The 12941-nt window shown below is 42.9% G+C and overlaps 1 protein-coding gene across 1 annotated transcript; it reads right to left on the reverse strand.

Moving 5' to 3' along the window:
* Nucleotides 1–3635: 3635 nt before the first annotated feature.
* Nucleotides 3636–5141, reverse strand: LOC142599608 (uncharacterized). Its single transcript, XM_075741302.1, has one exon. It carries the CDS (start codon nucleotides 5139–5141, stop codon nucleotides 3636–3638), a length of 1506 nt encoding a protein of 501 aa, XP_075597417.1.
* Nucleotides 5142–12941: the final 7800 nt, after the last annotated feature.

Consider the following 12941-nt stretch of genomic DNA (forward strand, 5'->3'; position numbering starts at 1 on the left):
TCCTCTACTCTGTTTTGCTTAGTAATAAATAAGATGAATTCCCTCTCTAAGTTCGGTCTGTTTTGCTCGTGATGATAATTAGAGAATGATCTCTCCCTGTCCTTATCTCGACCCGTAAGTTTTCTTTCATTGTACCTTTTCTCCCCTGTCTAATGAATCAGGGGAGTGATAGAGTGGCTCTGGTGGGCACCTGGCCCTCAGCCAGGGTCAACCCACCACATAAGATTAAAAGCATTAGCTACTTGTTGGCCTAAAATAACAAATTCATTTTGCCATAACAATTTTGGGGAGGGGGGAGTGCAGAAGTTTCCCCCGGTATTAAAGATGGCGATAATGGCCAGCCAGAACACCATTTGTGATAGTGCACTACGCATCCTATAAAGATTAACAAAAACTCCGCAGGTGATCAGCAACTTCAAGTGTTCATGAATTCCTTCAGACAGGCTCTGGAACTTTCACCTGAAAGAGAAAAGAAAATAAACTCGGTTCCCTTCCAGGAACCGGAAGAGTGTGGTGGTTAGAAGGATGGAATAATCCACCTTGTGTTAATCTTGTGTTCCTTCCCATGGGCATCTTTCACTTTCCAGGCATATTTGTTCATTGGGGTTTCCAGTACCAGAGGTACGGCCCCCACAGTGGGGAGTTTGACCAAAACGGGCTGGCCTGGGAAGTGCGACGGATTCTTGGGATAATCAGAGCCACATGGGGCTGGCATAATGGTTGGAGCCTTTGGACAAAATGCTGTTATTTTTGGGCATCCATTTATTCCCCAACGACTGTTGACACCAGTAACTGCATCCCATAGTCGTTCAGTCCATCTGGGCTTATGCGGCTTAAGAAAGCGCTTCAACAAACCATTAGTTCTTTCTACAATTCCATTCGCCTGTGGATAATATGGAGTATGGTGTACCCACGAGATTCCTTCCCCAGTTGCCCACTCCTGGACTATTTTAGCAGTAAAGTGAGAACCATTATCCGACTGAATCGACCGTGGTTTGGGGAAGGTGCCAAACCACTCTTTCAATGCCTTTACCGTGTGCTCTCCAGTAGCTCTGGCAAATGCTTCAGCTTGGGCCAACCCTGACACTACCTCCACTCCAATCAACACATAATGCTTTCCTTCCGACTTTCAGAAAGGACCAATATAGTCCACTTGCCAGGTTTCCCACAGCCTTTTCCCCTCCCTCAAGTGTAGGGGATCGTCTTCCAGGGGGTGTCTTTCTAAACGGGTACGACATTGTTCGCAAGCGGACACACAAGTCTTACATTCCTCCCTGGTAATGGGCCAACCTCGAGCTTGGGCCTCACAGTAGAGGTCTTCGATCCCTGAATGCTTCCTCTTTACATATAACCATTCCAACAATCGCTCCCAGTCTTCTGCTATTTGGGCATTCTGGAGGGGAGCTAACCGGGCTAACTCATCAGCTTTGCCATTCCATTGGCTAACAGGGGTATTATCCTGTTGATGGGAAGCCACCCAGGCTACCGCAAACTTTCCCTGTCTAGCAATGGTCAAGATATCCTGCCACTTCTCTTTCTGCCATATAGGTATCCTGTTGACTTCCCACTCGTTTTGCTCCCAGAATGGAAGCCATTCAGTACATCCTTTAAATACAGCATAAGAGTCAGTATAGATATAGACAGGAGAGGTAGATTGGGCTTCGTGTTGGAAAACACTCCACACTGCAACTAATTCCCCTACTTGAGCACTGCCTTCCCCTTCAGTTTATCCGCATCTACGCGGAGTGCTACAGCTTGATATTTCCAAGTTTTTCCTTCTCGCTTAGAGGCGTCATCAGTAAACCAAGCATTCTGCAATTGCTTGGAAAATGGAGGGGCCACTTGTATTACAGGAGGAAGTTCAGCTGTTTCTCTATCTGGGCCCACCTCTTCTTGGATGGTTAACCTCTTTGTGGCTCCCTCAGACACTGTAAAGATGTCACAATAGTGTTCTATCTGGGCATACCATTTCCACACAGAGGCTCTCTGAGCCACCCCGTCAGGAGGTGGAGTTCCTGCTAAAATCATTTTGATTACCTTAAAGGGGCCTCTAAGTACCAATGGCTGTTGCGGAATAGTTCATTCAGCCTCTCTCAAGGCTAAACTGACTACAAACAAGCCCTTTTCCCAGGTTGTGTATCTTTTTTAGGCATCTTTAAAACTACGGGAGTAGAACCCGATAGGCCGAGTGGGTCCCTCAGGACCCTTTTGCCATAGGTGTATTGACAGTCCAGTCTTGGCAAATCCCCATTCAATATGGACAGGGTCAGTAGGGTGAATGGGACCAAGAGCTTGATGGGCAGTTGCTTCAAACACTAGCAATTGCAATGCTTCTTCGTGGGGTTCAGTCTATTCCCTTTTCCTGGGGCCCCTTTTCGCAACAAGTCATACAATGGTCTTGCAATAATCGAAAAATCAGGAATATGCCTTCTCCAAAACAGAAGTAATCCTAATACATGTTGCAAATCCTTTTTTGACTCTGGCATTTTAATCTGATCTAATGAGGAAAGGGTGTCCGATGGAATGCATGTCATTCCTCCTTTCCACCAGATTCCTAAAAACTTTACCTCGCTTGAGGGTGTTTGTATCTTCTCCGGTGGAATTTTCAACCCCAAACTTTCTAAGTGGGAAATTATATTATCCTGAGTTATCCGAACTTTCTCTATTTCATCCCGTCCTCCCACAAGAATGTCATCGATATATTGGTAAACACCGACTTCCTTCTCTACTTGAACTACCTCTAGCTCCTGTGCTAACGCATGGTGGGCTAGAGTGGGGGAATGCTTATATCCTCGTGGGAGTCGGGTGAAAGTGAATTGTTGGCCTTCCCACGTAAAAGCAAAGCGATGTTGGTCCTCAGGCTGCAGGGGAACCATAAAAAACATTTCTTTAACATCCCATCCTCGTCGCCATGACCGGGTGGGCTCGTTCCTGGATTGTAGCTATAAACTCGGCAATGTTTGGTACCGCTGCTGTCAATGGACCAGTATTTGCATTGAGCCTGCGATAATCTACCATTAATCTCCATGTGCCATTAGGTTTTCTTACTGGCCACACTGGAGAGTTAAAAGGAGAGTGCGTCGGAATCACAATACCTTGTCCTTTTAAGTCTTCTAATACAGGTGTTATTCCCTCTCTGGCCCCCAAAGGTACCAGATAAGGCTTAACATTTGTAAGCTTCGAAGGGGGAAGTAGTGGTGCAGCTTGTAGCAGCCAAATATCTACAGTGGGGGAGCCAAATGACCATTGTCTGCCTTTATTATCAATCCAGGTCTTCCCTTTCAGAACATCAAGTCCCAAGAGGTTGAATGGAAGCTCTCCCACTACCATAGCCACTGTAGTGGCACTATCTTCTCCTGGCAGACGCAGCCTGACCATTGCTAATGCCTGTAGTTGAACATTGCCAAATGCATCTGCCACAAACAGTGTTTGCTTGGAGGATGTAACTCCACAATTAGCAGCATCTTGTGTTTTAATAGCTGAAATTTGAGCACCAGTATCTATCAAAAACGTGACCAGAACTTGTTTTGGTCCTACAAGGCCAGTAATTAGCAAATCACCCTGGCCATTCTCAGTGAGCTGTCTTATATGTATCCAACCTTCGCCCCTCCGCTCACCACTGAAGGGCGAAGGATCTAGTTTCCCGCTGGGTTTTGGGAGGCATTTATTTCTGATAAATCAATCAAGGAGGGTGCACTGGGAGCAGTATCCTCAAAATACACTTCTCCATTTGCCGATTTAGTGGGCCATCCTGTTACCAACTTTTCTAATTTGTCTGTTGGCAGTCTGTCCGTTAAGTCACATGGAATCCCTTTCTGTTGTCCCTCCACCCACAGTCTATTATGTCTGTTCGGGACATCTCTCCCTCCCGGTGGTTTGGGGAGAGGTACTCTCCTATCATTCCCGGGGCGTGGAACTATTTTTACTTCCACTCGCCTCAAGTCCCTGGGGTCTGTTTTGGCAGTTGGAGGGTTAACAGGGCCATACTTGCACCCATAATTGATCAGTTCTTGGGCCACCTCCCCCCAGGTCCACATTTTCCTGTCCAAGGGTCGGCGATGCGGTGTAAGTCCTTCTAAAGCAGCCGCAACTCTGTCGCCTTGGGGCATTGCTTGTATTTTTCCCTGTAATTGTATACCAATTGGTTTCAAGGAATCGGGGAGTCCCCTTATAAGGGGGGTCATCCGTTCGGGATCTACTGGCATCATCATTGGGGACTCCTGTCTAGGTTCCAATTTTCGGTCATACATCATCTGCAGACAAGCTGCCTTCTGCACATTCTCTACTAATTGATCCACAGTCCCCGTAATTGCCAGAGGGTCCCCCCTCTCCAGGGGGTTCAAGCCACCTGCCCAATAGGCTGCCCGCTGGGTCAGAGACCAGGGGGCATGGTGGTTCCCAGTAGTTAAAAACACTCCTGGTCCCCAGTACCCTTCCGCCTCTCTTTCACTTAGAATCTGGTCCCCCCCAGACAGCGACACTCTCCACACATACTCCGTTTCTGATTCCTTAGGGGTTCGGCCAAATTCCTTCTTTAGTTTCATCAACTCGACAGCAGTATAAGGGACTTCCTTGGTTGTAACCTGGGGGAACTGGTCCTGCTCATCATCATAAATGTACTCAGTCTTGACCAATGGTCGCAGCGAAAGTGGTTCTAATTTCTCTACTTTCTCTTTTGCTGCCTGCAGGTCTTTAAAGGGGTAGCCAATTTCAGATCTTGGGGGAATTTCCTCGCAGGTAGTATCCGCAAGGAACTGCTCCTTAAGGGCAGTTTGCAAATATTTCACTTGATCCTTTTCCGCCTTAAGTTGTTCTTTTAATTCTGCCACTTGCCCCTGAAGGGACCGGCTAAGGCTTTTAAGGGATTCGATAGTCAGGGACTCCGCAGTACAGCAAGGATCTCTAGCCTCTACCGTGGCAGCCAAACAAGCACCAAGAACGGCACAAATAATCGCTTTGCCTTTTCCTGCTCTTAGTCTCGCATCTTTGTGCAAGGCGCCCATTCGGTCAACCACGCTCTGCAAATTATGCCAATTTCTCTGAGCCCAGTCCACCCCGGGCACAGAGGGCCACGCTCTATGTTTCTCCAGAAAATCAAACAAAACTTCCCTTCCCAAAGGAACGGTTCTATCATCACTCATTTTGTTTAAAGCGGGGAAGCAGTCATCTCAGGAAGGCAGCACGCAAGTTTCAAACAAAACAACAAGCCCGCCCCCCTTATGTTCCTGAGAGGTCTCACGAATTCAGCACACAAGTCTCCAACAGCACACAAGCCTCCAACAGCACACAAGCCTGCTCCCCTTACGTTCCAGAGAGGCTATTACTCAAAGCGGGGAAGTGGTCGTCTCAGGAAGGCAGCACGTAAATTTCAAACAAAACAAGCCCGCCCCCCTTACGTTCCTAAGGGCAATTGCCCTTATCGCACACGGTAGTTGAAGGGGTTTCCCACTTGAGCAAAGCGATCTTTGAGACAAAAGTTCTTTCAGTCCGGTTTCTCACACACATCTATAAATAATGTAATAACCAATCTTCAATCACTAGTAATGCTAGGTCCACGAGTGATTTGTAAGTCTCTTAAACACTGATATAGTCTCTGAATTAGTTTGCATGGACTTTCCAATGCTTATATAGCATATGCTCTCTCCTAACAAATACTGCCTGCCAATGACCCATTGTGTTGGATTTGCGTGGCAAGGTTTTGGTAGCAGGGGGGGCTACAGGGGTGGCTTCTGTGAGAAGCTGCTAGAAGCTTCCCCTGTGTCTGACAGAGCCAATGCCAGCCGGCTACAAGACGGACCCACCGCTGGCCAAGGCCAAGCCAATCAGCGCCTCTGTGAGAACATATTTAAGAAGGAAAAAAAAAAACAGTTAGAGAGAGCTTTTGCAGCCGGAGAGAGGAGTGAGAAGATGTAAGAAACTCTGCAGACACCAAGGTCAGTGCAGAAGGACGGGGAGGAGGTGCTCCAGGTGCCAGAGCAGAGATTCCCCTGCAGCCCCTGGAGAAGACCATGGTCAGGCAGGCTGTCCCCCTGCAGCCCATGGAGGAAGGATGAGGGGGTGTAGAGATTCCACCTGCAGCCCGTGGAGGACCCTACGCCGGAGCAGGTGGAAGCACCTGAAGGAGGCTGTGGCCCTTGAGAAACCCACGCTGGAGCAAGCTCCTGGCAGGACCTGTGGCCCCGTGGAGAGAGGAGCCCAGGCCAGAGCAGGTTTGCTGACAGGACTTGTGACCCCGTGGGGGACCCACACTGGAACAGTCTGTTCCTGAAGGTCTGCACCCCATGGGAGGGACCACGCTGGAGCAGTTGGTGAAGAACTGTAGCCCGTGGGAAGGACTCCCATTGGAGCAGTTGGTGGAGGACTGTCTCCCGTGGGAGGGCCCCGAGGCTGGAGCAGGGGCAGAGTGTGAGGAGTCCTCCCCCTGAGGAGGAAGGAGCGGCAGAGACACCGTGTGAGGAACTGACCACAACCCCCACTCCCCGTCCCCCTGCGCTGCTGTGGGGGAGGAGGGAGAGAAATGGGGAGTGAAGTTGGGCCTGGGAAGCAGGGAGGGGTGGGGGGAGGTGTTTTAAGATTTGATTTTATTTCTCATTGCTCTACTCTGTTTTGCTTAGTAATAAATTAGATTAATTCCCTCTCTTAAGTTTGGTCTGTTTTGCTCGTGACGATAATTAGTGAGTGATCTCTCCCTGTCCTTATCTCGACCCACAAGCTTTTCGTTATACCTTTTCTCCCATGTCTAGAGAAGGAGGGCAGTGATACAGCGGCTCTGGTGGGCACCTGGCCCCCAGCCAGGGTCAACCCACCACACCCATGAATCTTAACAATTAATTGCACTGTAACTGAATGAACAGGAGTACTAGGAGTACAACCCACATTCAACCAGCAGGAATATCAATGCACTGGGGGAAGTCCATGACTTGGTATTGCCTCCTGTTTGAATCATGTCAGTGCAATATACCTGACCCCAAAACGCTTCTGTAGTAACATAAATTGCTGCTGGCCTTGAAGGAAAATTCCAAATAACAAAAAATGCATCTTTTTCTTCTCAGAAACACAAGCTACTATAAGAATAGTTATCTTGTCCTTTGTCCTCTGGCATGGCTTTTTGTAGAAAGTAAAATAAAGTACTAGATCTAGGCCCTCATGTCCAAAGAGCTCAGTGACATGTCCCTGTGAAGACCAGGGAACACTTCCGTTCATATTTATCCAACAGGAGGATAACCGTGATCTAGGTAGAAGGCAAAGCTTTGCATCTTGAAATTTAACTACAGCCCTCAAGTGCAAGCATGGCTTAATCATGTCCTTTCCCACAGCAGTAATGTACATTTTTATAAAGTCAATTAAGGTAAAAGAAGTATATATTTTAGCAATTTTTGTGTTCCCACTGCAACTCTTCCCTCAGCTGAAGCCTTTGCTGAGACTACTTACATGGCTTTTCTGCTGTTCCTGAACAGCTGTTTTCAGAAAATGCTTAAGAACTCCATTATTCTGGAGACATCTATCACTCTGTTAAATCTGATGTTGATCCATTGGTTCAAACTTTATTTGGATACAGGAAGGAAGTAGAAATTAGGAGAAAACTGTACTGAGTATAACTGCTTACAGAAACCAAGAAATGAGGCCAAACCCAAAACCTCACCAAAATAACTGCTACTCTCTACAGATTTAAGAGAAAAAAGGAAATCCAACTTCTCATTGCAGAATTTTTTGTAAAAGCATGTTCAGACATCCAAGGATGTGACATAAGTAGAGCACAGAAAAGAAATGTAGTGAAGAAGTAGACAGAACTGAAATGAATTTGTAATAGTCAGGGCATTGGGAAACAGGAAACACAGAAGTATTGAAGAAACTGATTTAACTTGAACAGAGCCATATAATTCATCCCCGCAACAGATGTGTGTATGGGTTTGAATACATCCTACGTACTTCAAAGAAGTGTTAATTCAACATACTATTTGTTTATACAAAATAAGAGAATAATGAAACTGCTTAACAGGTTTTCACTCCTGTACTACAAATAGAGCACTAACTGTAGGAGTAGAAAAACCTCCCACAGCTTACCCGCAGTTGTAGCTGTAGAAGACAGGATACTGGTACCACTAACTATGACATAGTGACAGAATTAAAGCAGCGGAACACACTCCCTCTGGAACAGATTTAGGCTAGAGACATAAGAGATGCACAAAACCCAACAACAGAGGAAGTAGCTTTGGAGTTCTACAGCTGACTTGCAGAACAGATCTAATGTGGAGACAGTATGATTTTGCCACACTTTGAACAAGACCAGAAATAGATGTGGGATAACTCCTTTAAACAGGGAATGAAGCTTCCTGAGGTCACAGCAATGCAACAACGGCCTTATTGACAGCTGGTCCATACAAAGAAGTTGTGAAACAAACTGGTCCTACAGAGCAAATCCAGTCTGTCACGTCACCAGGGAAATCTGAAACTTTACCTGTGTGGTTAAGATCTTAGATGAATGAGCTGACATGATTTATGATTACCTTAAATTAATGTCAGTGTATAGAATATAATATAATCACCTATATTATTAGACACTTGAAAAGTTCTGCTCTCAGTGGGATTTCAGCAAGATGTCATTAGCCAGTGATTATTTGAAAAAAACCAGAGTTGTAAGCAAGACTGCTCAACACTGGCAAAATTAATGCAGATTTACAAGATGCTGCACATTTTCTCTAGACCTGTTCCACTAGTATTGAAAATATACCATGTTCCCTACACATGGATGTGTCTATATTCTGCTGCCACACATGGGAAGAAACGTAGCCACATTTCAAGTCTTTAGTAATATTACCCTGGAAAAATATCTGGGCAAAACATTCTCTTCCAACCATTTTATTCCAATATTCCAAATTCCAATACGAATTTTATTTCATTTCTTCAATTCTTCCTTCTCTCTCATAGGCATAAAAGCATACACAGATACCACATGGAATACAGTCTTGGTATAAAATTGTCTTAATATTAACACAGAGGTAAACCAATGTTGTTTCAGTAGGTCCACCATAACTTAAATCATAATTTGAGGGATAATAATGAGTCTGTGGCAGAAGGAAAAAGAGGAAAAAGAAAGCCTTTTTGCTGTGGCAAACTATTACAGTTTTAACTTCATGATGAGTTTCGTGTATGAAAGAACTAGTACTCCAAGCCACTTGGTGACAAAATAATTTTTAAATATGCACAAAGTGCTTAAAAAAATGTTAGGACTTTTCAGACTATAAAACCTTTAATTTAAACTCAATTTAAACTGAAAATAAACACTAGTACTGATCCAGCTGAGGGAATTTATTGTCTGAAATATCCTAAAATTTGTTTTGAATTACCCTGAGTGCATTATATTATACACACTAAAATTATAATGTGAAGATTATTGTATATTGATGGGATACTGACAGTTAATTAACTCTTCTGGGTACAAAAGATTCCTCTGTGAGGCCTTTTTCTGTACAAATAGAAAAATATTTTTGTTTTGCCTCAAGTAAAAAATTATTGAGCAGCGTATTGAGGCAGGAGAGTAGCAATAAGTCCTTCCAATAGATATTACTTGTGAAAATGACAAAATGTTAATTTGTTTAATTACTAGAAATAGCAAATTGTGAAAACATGATTTTTGAGCACTTTAAGACAGTTAAGAAACCAACTAGATTTGTGCACCCCATTGACTCTCACTTTTGAAAACATTTATTTTTTCTCTCTTTAGCAGTACCGTAAGGTCAGAGGAAAATCTTCTTGGAACTCAGCTCAGATGAACTAGAATTTACTTCTAGCATTGGGTGGTCTCACAAATCTTGGATGTCTCTAACTTGGTATGACTTAGGAAAAATGACAAGGGTTTTGCAGTAAAACCATTAGTACAATCTCCTCTCAGGGTAATTGCATCTTCATTCTTCTGCTGCCTCAGGCTCACATCACTGTGTGTCACAAGGAACTCTCATTATGAATAAAAAATATCTCATTATAAATGTCAACAGAAAACAGATGGAAGAGCTATAGGTATGTATGAACCAAGTCCTGTACACATATAGAACTCAAGATTATATAGGTTTTTAATTTCAGAATTTAATCCCTAAAAAAGAAATAAGCAGAAGATGCAGTTGAAGATTTCAGTAGTACTTGAGACAAAATGGCAAGAATCTAATGTGATCATGCACAAGAAAAGCCCAAACAAATGGGTACTTAGTCACTAGAGGGGCTCAGGTACCTTGACACACCCAGCTAAATGAACTATCCATGAAAGTCACTACCATCAGTGGTCTTCTACCAGAGATACATTAACCCCCAAGTATAGAGTGAAAAATATCTCATTTCTCTCCACTTTTGAGACAATATAGCAAACACAGATAAATATTATGTTAAAAGCAAGAAAAGCATCCTTGTCTGGAGAAAAAATTTCCCTATGACAGGCACCTGTTCCACTTCTCTGTGTATTTTTCAAACTCTACAGGCTTCCTCCTTCAGCCCAAATAAGAAAGGGTTAAAACTTCAGCCTATAAGGGAACAGTCAGCTTTCATATAGAGATATTTCACTGTGAATGGCACATCAATATATAAGCATCATTTTTTCCATTGTGGGCAGGTACTGCTCAGCCTTTATAAAGACATTTTTTTAATTTGGAACATAAATTAAATTAAATATTTATGCCAGAGCTGCCAAAAGAAAGACAAATAGTACTGCCAAACAATTCTCTTAATAAAGTTCAATCACTGTAATGCACACTGTTGTCAAAGGGTAAGTGCAAGTTAATTTTTTCTTTAAAAGTTTTGCTCTCTTTTTCCTGACAGTCATGTCGGAAAGAACTGATAATTTGAAAGGAGATTTATTCAGGGTGTAATCCTGCACTCAGTTGAAGTGAATACAGTTCCTTTTCCCCTTTGGCAACATCAGCAGCTGGTGAGGTCCTGAAGCTATTTTTACCAGCTGTTTTGGGGGAATGTTGTTTCATATAATATATATTTTAATGCACTAACAGATTCACATACAAAAACTGAAAAAGAAAAAGATTCCTTAGTTCAGTATCTTCTTTTTTTTTTTTTTTTTTTTAACTATTCAAGGCAGATGATAAAGACTGTAGAAGTCCAAAGAAATGAACAATAATCTAAGCATAGCCAACCACAGTACCCAATATCCTGCTGATCCTACCCAGGTACAAAGAATTGCTGGATCATCAGCAAGCAGAACAAAAAACAATGCTATGTGTCTCTGAACCACAGGTTTACAAATATGTAGAAATATGCTAAGAATTTTAAAAACCTAGCTTTTAGCACAGCTGATGAGTGATTTCTGTCTTCTGCAGTGTCAACTTTCCTTCCTGTCAACACCATGTTAGCATCTACAGAAAACATTTGTGGAGACCAAAGCTAAGTGTAATAAGAGGAAAACTGAGGCAGGTTTTGGAGAAGGAACCTCCTGTGATGATACTACATTGCTGAATTCCCTGGAAATAAAATATAGAAAAATGCCCAAATACCTGAAGTCCTTGCTCAGAGGCAAATTCAAAAAAAGTAGCTTACTGTAGTGCCACAGAATGTAATTCTAATGAGACTCAATACGTCATGTCCTTCTAAGCCTTAACAACTTGATTTAATGACCTTTTCCAAATCTTTCCTCAATGAAGTCACATGTTGCATGGTTAAGAGCAGAGGACTGGACTAATCTAAACTAAGAAAATGGATCATTACATAGTAACTGAATACCCCTCTGCTGTTTGTTTCCCTTTTCTGGATAACCCTGAGTTCTCTCTTCCTTGTGCCTCAATTTCCTCATTTTCAAATTACAACAGTGCCTTGTTTGATTAAGTTCATTCAAGAATACTATTTGAAGAACTAGTAGCCCACATTCACTTCTGGAGTTCTTCAAACTCCAGCAACACTACTGAAAGAGATGTCATAATATCTGAGTTACATTCCTGCCTCAGTTTTAAATCCCCTAGTGCCTTTTAGTCCACTCTCTGCCTTACCTATATTGCAATATCTTAGTGCGTCTCTGCACAGTGTGATTTGAGCTAGCACTTAGTACAACGAGCCCTAAGGTGAGAACATGGGAAATAAAAATACATGATTAGATACACTAAATTTATGAATCCAGTTCCCAACTGGTCAAAATTATCATCACTGAATTCCTTCTGCTGGAAATCACTGGGGTCCACCTTTGCAACTTGCTGTATCATCTGATTCACCATAATACAATGGTATGTCAGTTATACTTTATACTAAACCATATTTTTCTCCTGCTGGAAACCTTGAATCCTAGCCCTCAAATATCATGTCAGAGCTCTAAAATGGTCCATTTTTTTAAATAACTGTACATGTATATTGCAACATAAATTGTTGTCTGTGATTTTTGATAGAATATCAAATATGATATATTTGCCTTACCAAAAAGAAGGATGCATTTTCCAGTGGGCTACTTTCCATCTATAACCTTTTTCCTTAACAAGGGAAAAAGCCAGAAACCTCTGAAATCTTCTGAAGAACAATGAGGAAAGCCCAAGGAACAGATAATTAGGAAAAACATCCATGAAAGTAGAATGAATCATAGAATCATAGAATTGTTGTGGTTGGAAAAGACCTTTAAGATCATCAAGTCCAACAGTTAACCTAGCACTGACAAGTCTACCGAATATTGTTGCCTGCCTTTCTTAATTTCACATTTTGGGTGGACATCATGCAACCTGCCACTCATGAAAACCTACCATATTTTAATGGCAAAAACCACCCTTTATGTTGATGAGTAGTTGAGGCTCTGTACTGCACTAGTGGTAGCTCATTCACTTGCTAAGCCTGCCAAGGTTTTGGGTGAATTACTTCCTTCTATTGGCCACTTACAGCTCACCTAGAAATTAAACTTCCACTTCGTCACAACTGCCATGAATGAAAACCCAAGATATCATATCCTTCCTAGTAAGTTTTTATACATA

The sequence above is a fragment of the Balearica regulorum genome, chromosome Z, assembly GCF_011004875.1.
Source record: "Balearica regulorum gibbericeps isolate bBalReg1 chromosome Z, bBalReg1.pri, whole genome shotgun sequence".
NCBI classification, from domain to species: Eukaryota; Metazoa; Chordata; class Aves; order Gruiformes; family Gruidae; genus Balearica; species Balearica regulorum.